Source organism: Periplaneta americana, chromosome 12 (assembly GCF_040183065.1).
Source record: "Periplaneta americana isolate PAMFEO1 chromosome 12, P.americana_PAMFEO1_priV1, whole genome shotgun sequence".
Lineage (NCBI taxonomy): Eukaryota > Metazoa > Arthropoda > Insecta > Blattodea > Blattidae > Periplaneta > Periplaneta americana.
In genome coordinates this window covers 24,084,787-24,109,860 of record NC_091128.1, presented here as the reverse complement: position 1 = coordinate 24,109,860, position 25,074 = coordinate 24,084,787, and the positions used below count along the sequence as shown (strand labels likewise).

Sequence of the window (25,074 nt, the reverse complement as noted above, 5' to 3'; positions counted from 1 at the left end):
CTGCGGTGATTTGAATATTAATATGAATATAATTAATTTTGATAATAATCGTCTGAAAAATATATTTAGATCTATGGGCTATTTTTATGTTAATAATGAACCTATAAGGATGGAAGCTATTTAGACAATTTTGTAACAAATCTTCAGAGACATAGATACACTGTAGTAGTATTTGACCCCTCTCTTTCAGACCATTGAGCTTCATTTTTATCACTAACTGGAATTAATTATGTAGTTAATCATAGTCATTCGATAATGTATAAACGATTTTTAAGTGAAAATAATATTGGTGCTTTTATATCTTGTTTGAATAATATAGATTGGGACAACCTATTAAATAGTGACATGTCAGATGCAGAGAAATTCTTTACAGAATTTTTAGACACATTTTTGGAAGTTTTCGAAACGTGTTTTCCACTTACGGCTATAAATGTAAACAATACTAAGGGAAGAAAGAAAGTTAGAATATCAAATAAATGGTATAATACCAATTTAGAACAAATGAAGAAAAGAGTAATGACATTAAACATTGTTTTTAAAGTAACAAAATCACAAGAATCTTGGATGTTATATAGGCTGACCAGACGTCCCCGATTTCCGGGGACAGTCCCCGGTTTTCATTTGTTGTCCAAGCGGAGTAAATATCCCCGTTTTGTCCCCGGAATTTAATTTTGTCTCCAGAAGCTTTGAATTTGTTTCAATAAAATTTTACACATAAATATTTAAGGATCGTGATGGAACTGCTGCGATTCAAGCACATTTCTGAATGCTTCTCAGTATCAGACAGAAGAACCAGCGAGCACAGTATGAGATATTCTGCACTCTTTGAGAAGAACATAGCATCTTTATCTTTGGTCATCTTAGCATTCGCGTTGTGTGGAAGCGTTAGAACTGGCGCAGCGTCCATTTGTAAGTAGTTCAAAAATGAGAAATTTTGGGACAAACCAACAGGTGAAAAGTGGCATGATACTTTTCAAAACATTTCAGGAAAAAATTCATTCCATTTGAAAATCTTCTCAAAGTAATGTCTTCCAGTCAGTAATTCATCAGTTGAAAGATTTTTCTCCAATCTGGACTGATAAAAAGCCAGAAAAAAATTGAAACCGTTAAAGCTTTGTTGGGTCTACAGTGAAAAAAAAATGTCATTTCTCATTGTAGGAATTTAGTGTGAAGGTATATATGAATGAACAGATCCTTAAAAAGATACATTCTTCAGACAAGTACTTGTAAAATATGTGTGTTAGAATTCAGTGTGTACATTAGGCCTATCATGTGGAAGACTTTCCATGCATGCATCAGTACTGAAATTTAATTCTTAGTAACTATAATTACCTAATACAGTAGTTACGTGCTTTTATGCATTTAATTCAAACATTTAAGATATTCTATGTGAAAAGTTCTATCGTTGTATGTACTGTAGATGTATTTTCTATAACATTTCAATGAAGAGTGACTAGGTAAGCGTTTATGGATTCTCTTGAAATTGCCGATTTCCCCTGCTCGACCATAAAAATTGTGGTCAGCTTAATGTTATATAAAGAATATAGAAATACATATATGAAAACTTTGAGGGATGCTAAGTTAGCTATGTTAGTTACGAATAATTGGATAATTGGATTTGGATAATATGAGTTACATTGAAAAGTCTAATAATAAAATATGTAAAGCTGCATGGAACATTATAAAGGCTGAAACAGGTAGTTCAACTCATAAAATTCCTATATCTATTTCTCCAGACGAATTTGTAAATTATTTTTCAAATTTTGTATTAGTGACATATTATGTTGTAAAGCACCTATTGTGTATCAGCTCAAAGTCTGTTATTTAATAATCATGTTCCTCAGGGTTTGAGTTTTCAATGGCGCGCAGTAACAGAAACAGAAGTTTTAAATATAGAAAAAAATGAAAAACTCCAATAGTATGGATATTTATAGTATAAGTAATAATTTAATACAAAATGTAATATATCATATACTTTTGCCAGTTTTAAAGTATGGAATTTTTCCTAGGAAATTTAAATTAGCAAAAACTGTCCCTTTTTATGAGAAAGGTGAAAGAGATTACGGTGGAAACTATAGACCAATTGCTATTTTACCCAGTTTTTGTAATATACTAGAAAGTGTTGTATTCCTACCGTTGAGAAAATATTTTGAACTACATGAGATTATTATTCCTTCACATTTTGGGTTCTGTCCAGGGAAAATTACTCAGGATGCAATTGATGAACTATTGAGAACTATATATACATCCTTTGAAAATAGAAATTATACATATGCTATATTTAATGATTTAAGTAATGCATTTGATTCCATTCCGTATGATGTATTGTTAATGAAACTTGCATACAATGGCATATGGGGATTAGAGCAAGAATTTTTCCGTTCATATTTGCTTGGACGTTTCCATATTGTTGACGTAAATGGAAAAAAGTGCTGTAGCTCCAATTAAATGTGGTGTTCTCCAGAGCTTCATTCTTGGTAAATTCTTTTTTTATTATGATAAATGACTTGGCATACAATGTGTCGGCTAAATCTATAATGTATGCTGACGATTCAACTTTTGTTATCACACATAATAATATTGCTGAGTTAGATTTTATGAAGCAAGCTGTATTTGCTGAAATAAGAAAGTGGTTTTCAATTAATGGATTTATTGTTAATGATGATAAAACTCATGTGTTAACACTTAGTTTGAAACAAGCTCAAAATAGTGTGATAAATGAGTCTGTTAAGATGCTGGGTATGTATCTGGATCCTAAACTAAGGTGGAACAGCCATGTTAGTTATGTATGTAAATGAGTTTCTAGGGAAATTTATCTCTTGAGAAATCTCATGTACAAGATACCCGAACATTATTTAAAACAAGTTTACTATGCACAATTTGAAAGTATTATTAGATATGGATTACTTTTATATGGAAATAGTTGATCTTCCAAAAATTCTGTTATAGCAGAAAAAGGCAGTTCGTATGTTAACAATGTCACCACCCAGACTATCATGTAGATCTCGTTACAAAAATGAAAGGATTATGACAATGCACAATCCATATATTTTTGAACTTCTAATGCATGTAAAAAAGAATATTACTAATTATACGATTATTGAAGATCTGCTTCACTATGAAACCAGAAACAATGATCAATTAAACGTAACATTTGTCAGTTTGGCTATGTAACTACTGCAATAAAAATATATAATAAGATACCTACAAGTATAAAGGCACATAATGGAAGACAATTCAAACTTCAGATTAAGAGATGGCAACAAAACAATCCTTTTTATAATATGAATGAATTTTTTGAAAATCATGTAGTATTTTAGTTGAATTTTATTATTTTTTAATTTTTAACATTTTTAATATTGACACATTGTATTTTACATTATCACATTGACGAGGCCTCTTGTATTATTGTACCTTCAGGCAAATAAAGAATATGAATATAAATACGATTAAATTATGAATGAAATAAAGGATAGCACCTTATCATGAAAAGTAAACAATTCTGCCTTTTAAGTGTCTCTTTTTAAAAACGATTAGGCCAAACAGAATTCCAATTAAACCTGGTCACATGTTGTGGAAGTTCCAGAAAAGAACAACAATCAAAACCAATCAAATGCTCAGCAGTAGTCTTGACCAGAACGAACCTCGTAAACCTACCCGGACTCAAATATCGGGTACCTTAGTAAGGAGATTTCAGATGAATGAGTAGACTACGGTTGCTCCATGAGGTGTGTACATACGACTTTATGAATGCGAAGAAGATTGAGACTAACGCTTGAGAACAATAAAAATCACTTTAGAGCCTTTGTATTACAAGGTCAGTAATAGTTAATGATCAATTTTGATACAGTCAGTTTCGATGTGGCGTTGAAACCTGTCTAGTGCATGAATATTTATCTACCACCAACATGTCTTTTGTTTCTTTCTTCCGAGGCCCGGCATGGTGCCAATTTCAATTTATGAGAGTACAACCGTTTATTTATTTACTAATCATTCATTCATATTTTACTGCCCAAGGGCATATTCTTCATTGGGTACCCAGTATTTTCCAATATTTACTTTTTTCCGCCTTCCACTTCGTCGTTTCGCATTTGATTTATATTACTTAATGTTGTCTATCATCTGATATCTCCTTCAGCCCCGAACTTTCGTCCCGTTCACCATTCCTTCCAGTGCATCCTTCAGTATGCGGTTCCCTCTTTAGCCAGTGACACAACTAATTCATTTTCCTCTTCCTGATCAGTTCCAGCATTATTATTTCTTTATCCACTCTTTCTAACATAGTTTCATTTTTCATTTTCTGTGTCCAATCCACACGCTCCATTCTTCTCCATACCCAAATTTCAAATGCTTCTAGTCGCTTCTCATCACTTAGTCGTAATGTCATGTTTCTGCCACATAAATGCTACAATTCACACAAACCACGTCAATAGTCTCTTCCTTAGTTCTTTTTCCAGAGATCCACAGAAGATTCTCCTTCTTTTAAAAGCTTTCTTTGCCATTACTATCCTTCTTTTGACTTCCTGGCAGGAGCTCATGTTACTCCTTATAGTACATCCCAAGTATTTGAAACTATCCACTTGTTCTTCTACCTTATTCAAAAATCACAAATTTACCTTCTTGTTAAATATTATTTTTTGCACGATAGTGTTTTTTCTCGTCGTTACAGCAAATGGTCGCTACGATTGAACGTTGATTTTACTGAATTCAGAGTTACCAACCTAGATAGGTATGTTGAAATATTACAAATAACTGCTGCAGAGTTGTAATGAAAACCACTGCTTCTATGTGTGCTACAATCCTACAATACATGTAAAATTCATACGCAAAACGCAGTGATAATTAAAATACATTATAGAAACAAATCACTGAACTTCATTTAAACAATTCAAACTTCACTTAAAAAAAAAAAAACATTATTTTAATTGAACACAAAATATTACAAGTACCTGAATCATTGAAGTTGTTGGTGAATTTTGTACGTTGGCCATACTGCTAACCTTCAGAGAGCTCTTCATAGTGTAATGTACAGTCTTAGAAAAAAATGTCGCACAGCTACTTTATGTCCCAGAATGGAGGCAGTGCGCATGATCAGACATACTGTATAACGAAACAAAACTAATTTTATTACCTGAATTAGTCCTTCTCTTGTAAACCAGGTCGCAGTGCATTACAAAATTTCTGAAATTAAAAAACTCGCTCTGTTCATTTTTCAAATTTGTCCTAGTTTTTTTATAAAAAGCACTTCCCAACCTTGTATCATAATATACTGTTAAGATCATTCAAGGAATATATACTAATGAGGGTATTAGGCAAGGGTGTAGCTTATCACCAACTCTTTTTAAAATGTTCATTGACGATCCATTCAAAAACGGAAACAACTAGTAAATCCTGGTTTTAAAATATGAGATAGGAATCTATATTACTTGCTGATGACTAGGTTATTCTCCAAAGCAAAGAATCTACACTATAAGACTTAGTCTTCAAATAGAATTAACAGGTAATTTCAAGTTTCTGAGATATGACTATGATTTAAAAGAAAGAAGACGGAATAAAGGATACGATACGAGGATAGGAGCGTGTTCTGTTTTAATATGTTCGAGAATTTTCCGCGAAAATCTGAAAAAACTGCATAGTTACAAAGTGTAAATTCCTATTGATTGTAAGTGAGCGAAAGTATACTTCCACTGTAATACGTGAAAATTAACAGGAAAAATAATAGGCCTATGGCAAATAGCAAATACTGCCTGCTACCTCTCCGTAGAGTTATTCCTAGTACTAGGATAACTTGTCATATCGAGGTACAAGTTTTCATATTCCCCTTCCAACTAGTCTGACACCAGCTTTCCAAACCAATCCTCCACATCAGTATTTATGTCATCATCGCTATCAAATTTCTATACCGCCAGCAAGCAACCTTCTCAATGTGCCATATATTAAAACCCACTGAGAGCACTATAGAATCTATTTTAAGCGAATTGTGTTGATCAACAACCATCATGACATAAAAACAACTTTAACGGATTGTGTCGGAAAATGGGTGGGATACTAAATAATATGTAAGGACACACAACAACTTCTGATTCCATGAGACAAGTATTATCAATAGGATGTGAATCTGCCGAGAAAGAGCTGATATCTGCAATTTTATATTTCTGAGTTTATCTCTAAAAGATTTTGCATTTACTTACAATGAATCGAATGAAACTTTCAATATGACCTTACTATTATTGATTATATAATAGAGAGTTTTTGCACCTTATTGGACTGCTACACGGCTAACGCTATGTTGACGTCACTAGTGACGTATTTCATGACGTAGGCCTAAGTTAACGTAAGTTAAATTTCGTAAATAAGCGTAAGGGATCTGTGCACGTGTTCCTTTAATGTAAGGCTCTAGTATATATTCATCCACTACTGCGGAGTAACGGTTAGCACGCGTGACCGTGATCTAGCGATCCCGAATACAAATCCTGGTTGGAACAAGTTACATGGTTGGAAATTTTTCTGAGATTTTCCCTCGGCCGATTAAGACCAAATGCTGGGTAATTTTCAGCGCTGGACCCTGGACATATGTCCCTAGCAATATCACCTTCATCTCACTCAGACGCTAGATAACCATAGCAGTTGATGAGCGCAGTAATATAATCAACTAAAAAAATGCGATAATTCCCGCCACATTACACATTTATCATGTCGTAACTCTTATGAAAGTCAATCAATCGCGCTGTAAGTTTTAAAATTGGCAGCTCAATGTCTAAGCATAGAAAAAATTCGAAATGAAAAGTTATTTTGAAAAGTTAACAAACAAACAAACGAATAAACACATAAACAAATAAATAAATAATAAATAAGTAAATAAATAAATAAATAAATATTAATATAATCTGTTCAGAATATGTAGGCATTTACATCTTCAAAAGATGGTAAACGGCAAACTTGATTTTTCATTTTAGATGGAGGATCAAAGCAAAATAAATGTTGAAAAAAAATTGAAATTGTGGTTGCTACTCAAAATCTTTACTGGTTTCCGAGTTACGGGGCGTTTAACAAAGGAGTGTTTTCACTTGGCGGAGCACTCACGACTCAACCTTTTATCTGTTGGAATCTCAACGAAAAATTCTTTCCTAAGCTTTCTCGTACTTCAGTCTGAAAAATTTATCCATCTTTTCCTCTTTTAAGTAGATGAAAATTGTGGACAGTGATAATTCTCAAACGAGATGTAATGTTTTAACATCGAAACGTCGTTCAATTCAATGTTATTCCCCCTAGAGATAGCGGGTCCACTATTGGAATAACGTGAGTTGAATGGCTCTGAGTGGCTCTTTCTTCAATGACGTAACATAGCGTTGACCAAGAAGGTGCGAAAACTCTCTACCGTAAGTAAAGGTAAAGCTATCTCTAATACAGAACATGAAGGTCTACTAGTTAGGGGGAGGTTAAGTCTTCCATCTTTATGGACAACAATCGGTATTAATAACAGTAGGGATGTCATTAATATGTGTTTACCGCCAATATTTCCAACACGGTGCACCTGGCATTCATTTTCGGTAGAAGCTGAGCAAACCTTAAAGCCATAGTGCAGTCAGTAGGAATAGAATTATGAAGGAAATTCACGAATCCACGAGAATCGAACCCGTGACATTTCACTTTGCAATGCGTCGTATTTACCGCACCGTTATCTTACGTTCCAAATAATACACAGTAAGTAAAGAAGAAAAAATAGTATTCCGAAGAAGAAAGTCATTGCGTCAAACTTTCCTCCATACATACCGGTTAGTTCTTGACAGAATATCACAGAATTAATTTTCCATGCTTTACGAATTATCGTCATTAACAATCTGTACTCATTCTTTTTAAACTTTCAACAATAAGATAGATTTCTTTTGTCTTTGTCACTATTTTATTGAATGTATAAGGAGATCTGATTTCAACTAACTGCCTTATATAGAGTTTATTTTGAGGAAAATTATAGACTTGTACGATATCATGAAAGTTTGATTATAGACCTAAGCAGCATATTATCTGCCTAACTTGTCACGGAAGACTTTCCATCAAGTCAGACCACATTAACGGAACCCAGTTAATGGCAGTAAAATACAAAACCTTAAATTAAATTGTTGGCAATCATCCGTCCTTCTCCATGTTCTTTAAGAATGTAGCAATCTTGATTAGCAGTTCATAACCACAGCTAAAACCAATGACTTTCATGAACGAATTTACATAATCTCTTCGTGATGTTTGTAGCAAATACATTAACATATATAAAGGTATGATTTATTTTTAATTGGTTATTTAACGACCTTGTATTAACTACTAGGTTATTATAATCCATAGATTACCTGACATTTGCCTTCCGGTTGGAAAAACCTCGGAAAGAACTCAACCAGGCAATCAGCTCAAGCTGGAATCGAACTCACGCTCGAGCGCAGCTTCGGATCCTCAGGCAACCGACTGAACTGGCTGTATAAGTATGATAATAACTAAAATAACTATCTATAATGTTTATTGTTTTCCTGGCTCCTGACATTTTGACAGTTAAAACTGTTCAAGCTAACGTTTTCCTCGCCTTCCATTATTTCTCCTTCCGACAGGTCTAATTGATTATTGACCTCATGATACGACTGTCATAAATTCTTTCAACATGTTATTTCTGTTCGTTTCAGTATTCTATTATTTTCTGCGCCAATTTTAAAAAGATATTTTAATTTTCTTTTCTTATCTAAAAGTGTACTAATAAAAAATTAATGTATTGTAGCCTATAGATAATATGTTTTCTTTTTTAGATTCTTTTAAAAGAAAATATGTATAATGTCATAAATTTACATTATTTTATTTAAGTTCTGATTCTTTACTTGTGACTTTAAGAGTACTCCAAATGTCTAAATTGTATCACATGCATATTGTACAGTTACTTTCAGAGGAATTTTAATTAAAATAATAAATATTTAATTACATCGCATTAGACTGAATTGCCTTACTTGTTTCACAATATACGTGTGTTAAAAAGAATACGAATTCAAACGAAAGTGAAATTAGGAAACTCACCAATATGCAGAAGAGCAAATGATTACTTAAATATTTGAAGGAAACTGAACTAATTACAGCCAGTTTTAAATAGGCCTATTAAATTACAGTGAGCAAAAACTAACATCGCCTATATCTCACATTTTTATAAGTTCTTATTAATTTTAGCGTGCTGAACTCGAAACTGGCATTGCTTTTCCTTCAGTGTCTCTCCTTCACATAATAAATGACTATGTGACTTGTAGAACCAAACTTGGAAAAGTACATTAGATATTCCACATATTTAGTATATTTAACAATGATGGCCCCATTTTCCTGTTTCTTTAATTTTTACAGTACGCGTGACGTCAATAGACAGGATCTCGTTACTGGCTAGAGCCACTGTTTTAAAGCTATAAACTTCGATGTGTCATCGATGAAAAAACGCCTTTCTTGATGTTTATGACGATATCAGTAACTTCCCATTAAATCGCACAGACTCTATTTTGCATCCCGTAAAACGATTACTACGATTTCACTACACATTAATAGCTGTACAAGCAGGGGTACCAACTTTCATTGTTTCAATCGTCAAATAAGTCAGCTCGATATGATTGAGTTTGCTTATTATATAAATTTAGTTCACATTGCTGAAAAGATATGGAAACCTTTACTGTCATTAGTATTCATTCATTCATAGTGTTCTGTCCAAGGGCAGGTCTTTCATTGTAAACCTAGCATTCTCCTGTCTTTCCTATTTTCTGCCTTCCTCTTAATCTCCACGTATGATTCATGTATCTTAATGTGTCTATCATCTGATATATTTTTCTGCCCCGAACTTCTCCGTTCACCATTCCTTCCAGTGTATCCTTCAGAAGGCAGATTCTTCTCAACCAGTGATCCAGCCAATCTCTTTTCCTCTTTTTGATCAGTTACAGCATCATTCTTTCTTTACCATCTCTTTCCAACACAGCTTCGGATCTTATTCTGTATATCCATTTCACAAGTTCCATTCTTCTCCAAATACACATTTCAAATGCTTCTTGACCATTCTCTTCACTTCGACTTAATATCCATGTTTCTGCTCCATACAACGCTACATTCCTTACTTAATTTTCCAGAGCTCCGCAAAATATGCTCCTTTTTCTATTAAAAGCTTCCTTTGCCATTGCTATTCCCCTTTTCACTTCTTGGCGGCAACTCATGTTATTGCTTATGAAGTTGTCCACTTTCAGTACTGACTCATTTAGAATTCGCAAGTTTACCTTCTTTACTTTTCTTCTTATGACCATGATCTTCGTCTTGGTGACATTTATATTTTTTTATTATTGTTGACAATTGCAATGATCACATAAAGACAAGAAAATTGTCCCGTTCTTGATATTCATCCCACGCTAATTTATCACTGTGATGTATGGAACTTTAAATCCTATACCACTTCGAGATAGACAAATATCTGGTTTCGCAGTAAATCCTTATATAACTTATTCGCCAACAGTCACTCGGTCACAAATTGCTGATCTTTACGGTCTCGCCAAATAATATTAATTACAAAAATTACAAGTCTCTTTATTTTCTGTCACTCGGATAAAAACACAAAACAAGAGTGTCAACAAACAACAAGTCTGCGTTCGTTTGTAACATTATAAAATTCGATCACATAACACCGTCACTAGAACTGCTGTCTTGGAATTCACTTAAAGAAAGAAGATTTTTCAACTCCCTCTTAATACTACATAAAAACATCCACACCGTCCACCTGGGTAACGTAGCCGGTATAGAGCTGGTATTTTGTGCTCGAGGTTGCGGGTTCGAACCCGGCCCAGGTCGATGGCATTTAAGCATGTTTAAATGCGACAGGCTCATATCAGTTGATTTACTGGCATGTTAAACAACTCCTGCGAGACAAAATTCCGGCACACTGCGACGCTGATATAACCTCTGCAGTTGCGAGCGTCGTGAAATAAACCATAATTTAAATTTTCATCCACAACTCCACACCCTCTTACCTAGCATCTCGTTTTCTTTACCTTTCACTACCTCGAAACTGGAATACGTACCTTCTCTCTATTCCTCTTCACAGAACATCCTTCTACTCATCATCGATTCCACGCCTCTGAAATTCTCTCCCTGACCATGCCAGAGACTATCGGACAATATCAATATTCAAACTGAAATTAAGTAATCACATTCTAGTTCATGGAATTGCTTGTTCAACACCTGTCAGGTTGCGTAACTTCGGCTTAACCCTTAACACATAATAATTACTGTAACTATGCTGGTGTTAATTTTACCCTTAATATGTAATGTATTTTGTGATTATTATTATTATTATTATTATTATTATTATTATTATTATTATTATCATAATCATCATCGCGATTTTTTTACTTGCATTAGCTTAATAAGTGTCTGTAGTGTTCTTTTGATCCTGTTGACTCTCTAGAGGGCTTTAATATAATTTGTATTATTTTTGTCAGTATTTGCATTTTTTTTTGTATTTATCTGTGCTATCTGGTAGGATGGAAAAGAAGACGTTATGGCCTTAATCCATTGAGACTAAATAAATGAATAAATAAATAAATGAATAAATAAATAAATAACTAAATAAATAAATAAATAAATATTTTTATCGTGTGGTCACTTAGCGGACAGCAGAAGTAGAGTTATTTTAGTTTTTGTAATTGAGAATGTGATGTTCTAATTTTGTTTTTTCATATATTATGACCCAGGCACCTCTTCATAAAACAAAATATGTTTTCGCTTTCAGACAGACAAACGAACAATCGGATGGCTTGGTACTAACAACTACTTCACCGTTACCTAAGATCCTGGAAACGTGTAGTATATTTCCGCGAAAATCTTAAAATCCATTTTTATCACATTAAAATACCTTCTGTTTACTTTGCGCAGAATGAAATAATTAATCCACAAGTATGAAGTATTTCGTACTATTGACAGAGAACAATCTCTTAAAATATTTCCAGCACATCTAACCTACATACAAACTGTCAATTTTATGAACTACTTACACTTTTGGGTACATGGTCCGTAAAGTAATTAGAAAGATTCGATTTTCGATACTCGTGTCGCATAGTAGTCATAGCAACGCAAACAAATTCGTTCTTAGCATAACACAAATTTTGACTGCCTCCATTATCGGCTGATCAGCAAACTGGCTCCCGGACCTAGAGGTCTGGGGTTTCTTTTTCCGGTATCTGCTTCTTGAATAAGAAAAGTTCTCTGCGTTTCTAGATTCTTGAAATGTATACTAATGGAGTGGTAAAGATCTCATTCGTGCACAAAAGTATCACTTTCTGTATTAGTTAAACTATTTCATAAACAAGTAGTCTACTCTTAACCACTCAAAATTTTCATACTAGGAATTTTAATAATTATAGTATCCTATAAGTCTCACCGTTCTGGGTCCAATATTACTTAGGCTTATAATAAAAATTTAACAACAAAATAATAATAATAATAATAATAATAATAATAATAATAATAATAATAATAATAATAATAATAATAATAATAATATAAATTGATGACAGTCACCAGTAGGGCCTAAACGTGATCAAGAATAAGAATGCAGGCTTCTTTGGAGACCATCATTCAATCCTGAACAAATGGAAAAACTATAAACTCTTTTGGGCAACTACTAAATATACATAGGCTAATTAGAAATTATCGGGACGAAATTCAATACAAACTGCTGGGCCATTTATACACAAACCCACACTTTCTGAAGTAGAAATTGGAATAGAAAATCTAAAAAATACAAGTCTCCAGGTATCGATCAAATTCCAACAGAATTAAAATAAGACGGTGGAAGAGCATTATCTAGCGAAATTTATAAGCTTATACTTGCTATTTGGGAAAAGGAAATTGTACCAGAATAATCGAAGTAGTCCATAATTGTGCCTACCTTCAAGAATGGGAACAAGATTAATTGCAGGAATTTTCGAGGATTATCACGTTTGTTGACGTCGTACAAACATTTCAGTCCATTATTCCATTTAGAGGATTAACTCCATATATATTTACTTACTTACAAATGGCTTTTAAGGAACCCAAAGGTTCATTGCCGCCCTCACATAAGCCCGCCAGCGGTCCCTGTCCTGTGCAAGATTAATCCAGTCTCTATCATCATATTCCACCTCCCTCAAATTCATTTTAATATTATCCTCCCATCTACGTCTCGGCCTCCCTAAAGGTCTTTTTCCCTCCGGTCTCCCAATTAACACTCTATATGCATTTCTGGATTTGCCCATACGTGCTACATGCCCTGCCCATCTCGAACGTCTGGATTTAATGTTCCTAATAATGTCAGGTGAAGAATACAATGCATGCAGTTCTGCGTTGTGTAACTTTCTCCATTCTCCTGTAACTTCATCCCGCTTAGCCTCAAATATTTTCCTACGCACCTTATTTTCAAACGCCCTTAACCTATGTTCCTCTCTCAGAGTGAGAGTCCAAGTTTCACAACCATACAGAAGAACTGGTAATATAACTGTTTTATAAATACTAACTTTCAGATTTTTGGACAGCAGACTGGATGGTAAGAGCTTCTCAACCGAATAATAACACGCATTTCCCATATTTATTCTGCGTTTAATTTCCTCCAAAGTGTCATTTATATTTGTTACTGTTGCTCCAAGATATTTGAATTTTTCCACCTCTTCAAAGGATAAATCTCCAATTTTTATATTTCCATTTCGTACAATATTATGGTCACGAGACATAATCATTTACTTTGTCTTTTCGAGATTTACTTCCAAACCGATCGCTTTACTTGCTTCAAGTAAAATTTCCGTGTTTTCCCTAATCATTTGTGTATTTTCTCCTAACATATTCACGTCATCCGCATAGACAAGAAGCTGATGTAACCCGTTCAATTCCAAACCCTGCCTGTTATCCTGAACTTTCCTAATGGCATATTCTAGAGCGAAGTTAAAAAGTAAAGGTGATAGTGCATCTCCCTGCTTTAGCCCGCAGTGAATTGGAAAAGCATCAGATAGAAACTGACCTATACGGACTTTGCTGTATGTTTCACTGAGAGACATTTTAATTAATCGAACTAGTTTCTTGGGAACACCAAATTCAATAAGAATATCATATAATACTTCCCTCTTACCCGAGTCATATGCCTTTTTGAAATCTATGAATAACTGATGTACTGTACCCTTATTCTGTATTCGACAGATATTGGAGAAAAATGGGAGTATAAAAGTACAATACATGATATATTTCAAAAAGGCATATGACTCGGTGAATAGAGAAGTTATATATGAATTTCATATACAATTTGATATTCCCAAGAAACCAGTTCGAATAATTAAAATGTGTCTCAATGAAACGTACAGCAGAGTCCGTATAGGTCAGGCTCAGTCAGATGCTTTTCCAATTCACTGTCTAAAGCAAAGAGATGCAATATCATCTTTAGTTTTTAACTTTTCTGTAGAATATGCCATTAGGAACGTCCAGGATAACAGAAAGGATTTGGAGTTGAACGGGTTACATCAGCTGCTTGTCTACGCGAATGATGTGAATATGTTAGGAGAAAATCCACGAACTATTAGGGAAAATACGAGAATTTTACTTGAAGCAAGTAAAGATATAGGTTTGAAGTAAGTCGCGAAAAGACGAAGTATATGATTCTGTCTCGTGACCAGAATATTGTATGAAATGGTAATATTTTGGACATTTGAAGAGGTTGAAAAATTTTAATATCTTGGAACAACAGTAACAAATATAAATTACACTCGGGAGGAAATTGAACGCAGAATATATATGGGAGAAGCCTGTTATTATTCGGTTGAGAAGCTTTTGTCATGCAGTATGCTTTCAAAAAATCTGAAAGTTAGAATTTATAAACAGTTAGCCTATATTACGGATTATTCTGTATGGTTGTAAAACTTGGACTCTCACTTTGAGAGAGGAACAGAGATTAAGAGTGTTTCAGAATAAGGTGTTTAGGTATATATTTGGTGCTAAGAGGGGTGAAGTTACAGGAGAGTGGAGAAAGTTACACAACGCAGAACTGCACGCATTGCATTCTTCACCTGACTTAATTGTTGTTGTTTAATCAACTGTCCGAAGACATCTGAACCTCACAAGTGATACCAAAAGGCACCACTTATGAGTCAACTAGACCAGAAGATAATGGGGAAGGGTAGCCAGTTCCTTTCCCCTCTGACATAATTATGAACATTAAATGCAGACGTTTGAGATGGGCAGGGCATGGAGCACGTATGAGCGAATGCAGAAATTGCATATAGAGTTTTAGTTGGGAGTTCGGAAGGAAAAATACATTTTAGAAAGCCGAGACGTAGATGGGAGGATAATATTAAATGGATTTGAGATAGGTGGCATATCATTTTAGAGACTGTATTAATCTATAGGCTATATGTGAAGAGAGAAAATGCGTCACAATTACTGGCAAAAAAAATTACAGCCTTAATAAATTATGGATACAAATTTATAATGACATGAATTCGAAGTACCTATCCTAACAAAAAACCGCAACATTTAAATTCAAATTTAAAATAAAAGAAATATGTAGAATGCGCTGTATAAATTAATATAATATATTTTTTAATTATATGCGTATTTAAATTATCTTATGATTTGATGATATTTAACTTTACTTCATTTTATTCCCAGTTTACTGTTTTATTATCAACTTAACCCAGAAAACTTTCATTCTGAATTCTTACTAATACTGAATTCTTACTAAATACAATGCTCTAGTTATTTTCATTTTAAGTCCACTGTAAAATTACTTTCCTCTCTTGGTAATGATATTTTAAGGTGCTTAAAGTTCAATTTCCCTCCTCCCCGAACACGAGCTTTTACTCGTGCGGGGATTAGCTTAATATTAAAGGGAACATATTTTTATCTAAAAGTTATTTCTTTAATATTAACTTATTCTTTTATGAAAAGTTTTCGCCTCAATGTATTAGGAGCAAATGCTGGGTAACTTTCGGCGCTAGACATTGAATTCATTTCGCTGGCATTATCACCTTCATCTCATTAGATAACCGATCGCAGTTGGTAAAGCGCCGTAAATAACCCAAATAAAAACAGGACAATTTTATTTCCGTGACTTATACTTTATAATTACTACATTTATGTCGCTTCTTTTAGTTTTACTGTAATTCATGTACATTTACAAATGCAGGTGTCACTACTACTGCTGCTGCTGCTGCTGCTGCTGCTGCTACTGCTACTGCTATTGCCACTGACACTACCACCACTGACACTACCACCACTACTACCACCACCTCCACACCACCACCACCAACACCACCACCACCACCACCACCGGTACTACTACAAAGTGTCTTTGTAAATAGTATTGCTTTAAATAACTGTTTATAGATCTAAGAAAATTGTTATTTTTGTACACCTGAGAAACGATTATACTTTACATTGTATTCTCTTCAACATAATATTTACAGTTGCCCTTCAAGTGAAGGTTGCCCGCCCCTTTCTGGGCCTTTATTACGTACTAAAACTACTTCATTCTACTAAAACGGCATGTGTATGAGATCAGAGCACTATTTTGCCAGTTACTTCGTAAACATGTTCTATCCTGTACGCACATAATTTAAGGGATACTGTGCCTCAACTCCAAACTCTAGTTATGAGATTCGTGCTCAATAATGTGGCTCTATGTAAATTTTGAAAAAGAAAACAGAATCAATTTATTTATTTTCCGTTTCAAGTACATAGTGATAGGGAAATAAGCAGACTTCGAGACTTTGGACCCGATACAATAAGTTTACTGTGCATGTACTATAGGTTATTGACTCGCTGCAGGTAGATAGAGATGTGTTGAGGTAACAACGTTGCTATTTAGAGTAGAGTACGGTAGTATGGGGAAACACACATATGTACATTCTGAACGTAAATATACATTACACAATGATAATGTCAAAAGAATGTGGAAAGCATTTATTCTTCGTCTTTTATAAGCATTTGTGTTTAATTATACACAGTGTTAATGGTGGAAATAAACATGTAGCAATTTTAATTTCACCATTTATCCTATTGGTCGTCTTTAGGAAGTGCAGTTACAGTATCGAATTGCAATGTACTACAAGATACATTCTCAGTGTCTCAAACGTAAATCTTTTTCGGTTATCTGCCAAAGTTTGTACTGTAGAAAGCTGCGCTCTACGTCGCATGACGTGATAGGAGCAAAACGAAAAAACCTGACATCATTGCAGTCTCTAAGAGATAGTCCTTAGTTCTGAGGTGACTTTATGTCCACTAATTTGCTGTTTGTGTTACACAATGTTCCATATACGTTATTTTTACATAAAATTGATTTCCACTTCAGTCTTACACGTTCAGTAACCGGTGTACTTGGTGTCTCATTAATTCTCTCCATCATTTTCTAAGTTAATTTGAGCGCTTCCGGCATCTCTTGCTCTGACTTTTCTAACCGTGTAATAGTTTCAGACACAGTTTGTATGAAAACCAAAAAAAAAAAAAAAAATCGTCAGAACCTTCAAATCCAGAGCGTTTTCCTTTGCGTATTTGTTGGCATCCATTCTACAGTACCCCAACCCACTGTACGCTTTACCACTATACTCAGTACGCCGTTATGCGGATTTCCCACTGAACTGCTCTATCGGGTCCGAAGTCTCGAAGCCTGGAAATAAGTCTAATGGAGAAAGATCCAAATAACAATTACAGGGAAAATAAAAATTATATTGGAATAACATGCCTAAAAACAATTTCGGCCGCAAAATTGACACACATTGCAAGTTATCGAACTCCGGTTTCTCTGTTGCCTTCATTGAAATTGAAACTATAATATAGAAAAGGAAGCTCTGGTAATGCGTACTGAATCATTTTCTTTAAATTTCTATTTAAGCTGAAGATTTTCAGTGTCTCGGAGTAAATTTAATAAAATGCATTCTGAATTTTACCAGCCTGGGGAAGCTAAAGTCCATATCAAGAAGGAATTTGTTATCTCCAAGGATACTATCATAGGTGTTACTCAGCAATTCGGGTATCCGTCATCATTATACTGTCCACACCTGTGGAGTAATGGATAGCGCGTCTGGCCGCGAAACCAGGTGGCCCGGGTTCGATTCTCGGCCGGTACAAGTTACCTGGTTGAGGTTTTTTCCGGAGTTTTCCCTCAACCCAATATGAGCAAATGCTGGGTAACTTTAGGTGCTGGACCCCGGACTCATTTTACCAGCATTATCACTTTCATCTCATTCAGACGCTAAATAACCTGAGATGTTGATAAAGCTCCGTAAAATAACCTACTAAAAATCATTATACTCGTACTAAATTTTTACAGCAATCCCCTCGCACTCTTACTGCGCCGCGACCAACAAGCAACCATTAATATAAGATTACTATAATAGCAGTGGTATTAGCTGCAAACGGTATTCATCGTGCCTTAAATTCATACGTCAAGAATGATTTAGAGCAATAAAGGGAGGTAACAAACAGACCATAACAATTGAGAAATTGAGAAATCAAATATCGGAAGAAATTCAAGTGCTCAGGGAACACATGTCTCGCAGAGAATGCTGAATATCGCCCCTCATACATAAAAAACAAAAAAGAATACATAAGATCTCTTTATGAAACGCGCGGACAAATTAGAATATTTTCAAAAATGTTTGCTGACGGCCATTTTTATTATCAAAAAGCGGACATTTCCGCATAAATGCTGGCATATGGTAACCCTAATCTTACGAGATCTGTCCAGCTGTCTTATATGGCAAGGCGTTGTCAACAAAGACACAATCGGTTCTTGCGTAACTTTCACGGCATTTGTCACGGCATTAGAATAAGTTCTACGGTTATATAAAACGCAGTGATTGTAGTTAAATGCTGACGGGTTTCAAATTCAACTTTGTTCCTTTTTTGTAGAAAGGGCAATTGTGATACCAAGAGCGATTCCGATATTAGTCTAAGGAATAAAGGAGTCCAGAAACACAGGATTCAGAAGATCCGATGAGGCTACAAGAATTTCCTCTGGCGTGGTAGGAAATCGGATTGAGCGGCCCTGACCTGCCAGTTAAACGGCGACAGGATTTCCTCTTTCGATCCACACATCGATATTCAAGTCTTGGGGGTGGAGGTGGGATGACTTCCTCTACGAGATTACGCCGAGCTTCAGACATCGTGCCAACAGTCCTTTTACCCCACCCAAACTCTTTTCAGTTCCTCTTCGTCCTATTTACTTAACTCTTGCCGATAAAACAGTCTCGCCGGTCTTTCTACTAGAAGTGGCTGGACAACTATTGTAGAAGAGGTGCAACTCACATAATGACTAGCATTCCACAAACCTGATTAAAATCTCGTGATTCCAGTAGAAATTGTGCCCCATAAAATAAACGCTTTAAATTTTATCCTATTCAGGTTAATTGGGTTGTGGCGACTTGTAGGGATTATACAAATGTCATAGAAATAATGAGGTCTACAGTATAATGACAGTAACAAAACATTCTATTGAAATATATTTTAATATGAAATAATGGCATTTGAAACTTTCGAACATTTAAGGTGAACCGATTGTCGATCACAAGCACCAATTTTTGTCAGGAAAGATTACATAAATGCCAATGAACGTATTAAAAAGCGCCAATTTTTTTTAGCGATTTCGCTCTATTTTCTGTGCGCTAAGTTCTTAGAAAGTAATTTGGACATTCAAAATGGCTAACGAAATTGAACGAAGTATTTTCTATCGCAATTAATTCCTATCGTATTATCCTGATGGATTTCTCATTTGACTGATCCTCTGCTCTAAGCTTACAATTATTTTGCAAAACATGACTGTGCAGTAGGCCTACCTGAACGTTCAATCCTTCATGTGCATAATTTCCAGACTGGGTTAAAATATCTGTGATTTTGTCGTTAGTAACAATAAATTCTACTTCGACATGCTATATAAGTACACCTCCTTGATGTCACCATCGCCCGATATACAGGTGTTTTTCGATAATTGTAACCTTCTCGCAAACGCATGTCGTCACGCCTTTGTTTGCAGTAAGAGTGAATTCCATTTGAACATCAGTTAAGGACCTATCACATACGACTAATACAATGATAATAATGAGATACGAATTCAAGTAAATATAATCCGTGGCGCTACAGCCCGTGAAGGGCCTAGACCGACCAGCCGGCTGCTGGCCTCACGCCCACATGTCGAAGCAGAGGTGGACGATCATCCAACCAGGATGGAGGTATCGAGTGGTTAGCACGATGATCCCCTCAGCCGTTATAGCTGGCATTCGCAACCGGATTTCGCTACTTATCGTAGCTCCCCAAATGCATCACGATGCTGGGTGGCACCGGTCTCATATACTGGCCGAAATTGCATAAGAAAATTTCTTCACCCATGAGGACTCGAACCAGTGCGCATTTCGTAACGCGAGTCCTAGGCAAGATACCTTAGACCGCGACGCCACGGCGCGGAACAATTCAAGTAAATAGTGTTGCCAAATCCTTTTTAGGGTTGCTTTCGTTTATCGTTCTTATGTTTAAGTTAGTGCTATAGTTACATCTGAATTGGCGTTTATGACAGTCCTTATAAACAATAGTTAGCGCAAACTTAATTCACCGAAAAAAATTGCAGTAGCCATCTCTCAATAAGTTACTACACAAAACTAGTCCTTTTCCTGCTCAGTAAAAGCGTGATACACACTCAAACCAACTAGTACGATATTACTCATATCATGGTATTTTCAACCTTTAACGTAGGCCTACATACAAATATTAGAGTAAGTGAACACTTTTAGCCATTATATAAGATCAAACAAAATGGAATATACGTATATGACGGAGTGTACCTATATATTTTGTTTTTCCACGTTCACGGATGTAGAGCAGACGAGGGAGTGCACAGCGTAGCTGCACTCTTACGAGCGTGGAAAGATAAAATGTATGCACTCTATAATATAAATAGATACCGTAAATTTTATCTGTGGTCTAATATCGCTATCACCATTTCCGTCGACGCTAAAGAACCCACTATTTAATACAGGGTCGTTAAATAACCGAGGAAGAAAAACAAGAGATGGATTAAAATTTGACATTTTAAATTTATTGTGAAAGAGTTATTTTTACTTTATATAGATATATTTTATTAAAAATATAAGAAGAGAATTTATATATATAGAGTTTTTACATCAAGTTGTACAAAAAGTTATGTTATAAAACCATTATTTCTACTTTAAATTAGCACTTATTTCTCGATCCCTCTAAGCGGCACACGGTGTATGTATGTATGTATGTATGTATGTATGTATGTATGTATGTATGTATGTATGTATGTATGTATGTATGTATGTATGTATGTATGTATGTATGTATGTATGTATGTATGTATGTATGTATTTATTGTATGTATGTATGTATGTATGCATGTATGTATATACGTATGTATGTATGTACGTATGTACGTACGTATGTATGTAACACATTCGCAATAAAATCTCTTCGTACATTATAATAAAAACTATATCTATATAAAGTAAAAATAACTCTTGTTTTTTCCTTGGTTATTTAACGAACCTGTATTAAATAGTGGGTTATTTAGCGTCGAATGAAATGGTGATAGCGAGATGATATTTGCGAGATGAGACCGAAGATTCGCCATAGATTATCTGACATGCACCTTACGTTTGGGAAAAACCTCGGAAAAGTCCAACCAAATAATTAACCCAAGTGGAAATCGAATCTACACCCGAGTGCAGCTCCGGATCAGCAGGTAAATGCGCTACCGCCTCAGCTATACCGATGGCTAATCCCTCTTACAGTGCTTTTCTTATACGTACCCTTAGATTTGTCCAGTTAGATATTTTATTCTGTGCAATTAAAATTAGGACATTATTCTAAATATTATGGTAAAGCAATCAGTTCTCTTTGATATCATTGTTCAGAATCTTCTGACGAAAATTTAACGCTTACAGAAAAAGCAGTCAAAGATGGTACATAATAAAAAATAAATCGCTCCTTACACTTTCTACCATGAATATTACTAGGCTCAGTCCGAACAGCGGCAGTTCCTTAATAGAAACTTTGTAATAATGTTATACTCGTCACGGAAAAATGCTATCAGAGCGTTTATATTGTCATATAAAGCATCTTTTCAGGTTAATTACCATTTCTTCATGTACCCATATACTATAATTATACACTAACAGCGAAGTCCTCATACATTGTTAACATTTGAAAATGTGTGATATCGTTAACGAAGTAGGTCGTCTAATTAAAAATGCATAACAAGACTGCTAACGGCTTCGTCAATTTTCTGGGTTAATCATCCAACGTCTGTAACTGCACCGTACTTTCAGACCTGTAGACAGAGGTATTAGCCACTTAACAATAATGTTGGAGTACTCACACAAAGTTTCTTGTCTATATAATGTCTGTGGTCCTGATGGTGAGTCCTGTGGTGCTGCTGCTGCTCTTGCACCTCCTGTTGAACAGGCGGGCTATCTGATAAACCCAGGTTTCTGTGAGAAGACTCCCTCTCCAGCTCCCAGCTCCTGATATACAGATCTCCGGAAAAGAGAAATCCGTCCCTTTCGCCGCGGGACATTATATGAAACCTGCGAACAAATCAAATCACAAGCGTATTAAAATATGCAAGCATTATGCCATTGGGCTTGAAATATAGTCACTTCGATGTACTAATTTAATCCATTAAAATCGTATATAATATCATCTAATACTATTGTGTAAAGTGGTTTCAATTTGTGCTACATGCTTCTCCTCTGAACATCTGGCGCACAAGTCCATTTCAAAACTCGGGAAGGTAATAGAACACCGTGTCTGTAAAAAAATGTTAACACTCCTAAAGGTAGTGTTTCAGTTTATGTTTATGTAATTATAGACAGGACCATGGAAGCATATGTTTTCATTTCTTCAGAATAAGGTATAATAAGGTAAGAATACTTCATGGTTACAATGAATTTGTTTTAATCTCAATCATAAAAATTGCTACATGATTTAGCTTGGAGCAAATACGAAAGATTGTGACATGAATGGAGGTGTGTAAATCCCACCACAATAGTTCGCTAAATACTATATGAAGCCTACGTCAACAGTGATTATGTTTCGTGACCAGAACATAGTACTAAATGGAAACATAAAAATTGGACATTTATTCTTTAAAAAAGTGGAAAAAAATTCAAATACTTTGGAACAACAGTAACAAATATATAGGGCACTCGAGATAAAATTAAGCGCAGAATAAATATAGGAAATGCTTTTTATTATTCGGTTGAGAAGCTCATGTTATCCAGTCTCCTCTGAAAAACATGAAAGTTAGTATTTATAAAATATTTATACTACCGGTTGTTCTGTAACGTTGTGAAACTTGGACTGTCACTTTGAGAGAGGAAGAGAGGTTAAGGATGCAAATCTAGTTTTCAGATAAAGCTCCCTGTGAAGCAGACTGAAATAATTACAAGGGAAAAATTGTTCCGGGGCCGGGTATCGATCCCCGAACATCCGACTGAACGCACCAGCGCTCTACCGACTGAGCTCCCCTGGAACTCCAACCGACACCGTCTCGATATTTCCTCTTATATCCACACACCTTGAGTGGGCTGATAAGACGCCAGAAACCCACATCGAGTGCACACAAACTCTGTGTGACTTGAAATTGTGGTTTTCTGTTAACGTACCTACAGCAACGTAGGTATATATTATGCAAATCTAGCTCTAAGGTAAAGCTTCCTGTGAAGCAGACTTGAAAATTTTCAAATTATTCAAGTCTGCTTCATATCGAGCTTTACCTGAAAGCTGGAAATTATTTAAGTCTGCTTCACAGGAAGCTTTACCTAAAAGCTAGATTTGCATAATATATAGGCTACGTAGGTACGTTAACAGAAAACCACAATTTCAAATCACACAGAATTTGTGTGCACTCGATGTGGATTTCTGCCGTCTCGTCAGCCCATTCGAGGTATATATATATATATATATATATATATATATATATATATATATATATAAGAGGAAAAATCTAAACGGTATCTGGTGGAGTTCCTGGGTAACTCAGTCGACAGAGCGTTGGTGCGTTCAGCCAGAGGTACCGGGATCGCTACCCGGCCCCGGAACATTTTTTTCCTTGAAATTATTCAGGGGTTAAGGATGTTCAAGGACAAGGTGCTTAGGAAAACATTGGGCTAAGAGGGGTGAAGTTACAGGAGAATGGAGAAAGTTACACAACGCAGAACTGCACAAATTGTATTCTTCACCTAACATAATTAGGAAGCAAATCTGGCTTTCAGGTAATAGCTCCCTGTAGGCATGTTAGAATAATTTCAAGGAAAAATTGATCCGGGGCCGGGTATCGATCCCGGGACCCTTCGCTTAGCACACGAATGCTCTCCCGACTGAGCTACCCCAGGAACTACACACGACACCGTCACAATTTTTCCTTGATATCCACATAACTTAAATGGGCTGACAAGACGCCAGAACCCAACTCTGAGTGCACACAAATACTGTGTGACTTTAATTGTGGCTTCCTGTTTACGTACCTCCAATAATATAATATATCGGTACGGTGTCGTGTATAGTTCCTGGGGTAGCTCAGTCGGGAGAGCATTCGTCCGTTAAGTGAAGGGTCCCGGGATCAATACCCGGCCCCGAAACAATTTTACTTGAAATTATTTATAATTAGGAAGATTAACTTCAGACGCTTGAAATGGGCAGTGCATGTAGCACGTACTTATGGGTGAATTCAGAAATGCATATAGAGTGTTAGTTGGAAGACCTGAAGGAAACCACCTTTGTGGAGGCCGAGACGTAGATGGGAGGATAATATTAAAATGGATTTTATGGCGGTGGGATAAGATGGTAGGGACTGGATTAATCTTGCTCAGGATAGGGACCGATGGCGGGCTTATGTGAGGGCGGACATGAACCTCCGGGTTTCTTAAAAGTCAGAAGTAAGTAAGCCTAAGTAACTAAGTACTTCAACAGTGATCTATAGTCTAGTGTAACCATTTACCGCTTTTATGACAAGTTCGTCCAAACCTGGCATAAACTACAATGAGTAATTTAATGTGTTAT

General features: G+C 35.4%; 1 protein-coding gene across 1 annotated transcript in view; it reads right to left on the bottom strand.

Moving 5' to 3' along the window:
* LOC138709948 (protein O-mannosyl-transferase TMTC1-like) overlaps nt 1–25,074 on the bottom strand; it is a 1,156,611-nt gene that overhangs the window by 113,677 nt on the left and 1,017,860 nt on the right. Inside the window, exon 14 of the mRNA XM_069840633.1 lies at nt 22,391–22,598. Coding sequence (XP_069696734.1) covers nt 22,391–22,598 — 208 coding nt within the window. The remainder of the gene's footprint in view (nt 1–22,390; nt 22,599–25,074) is intronic.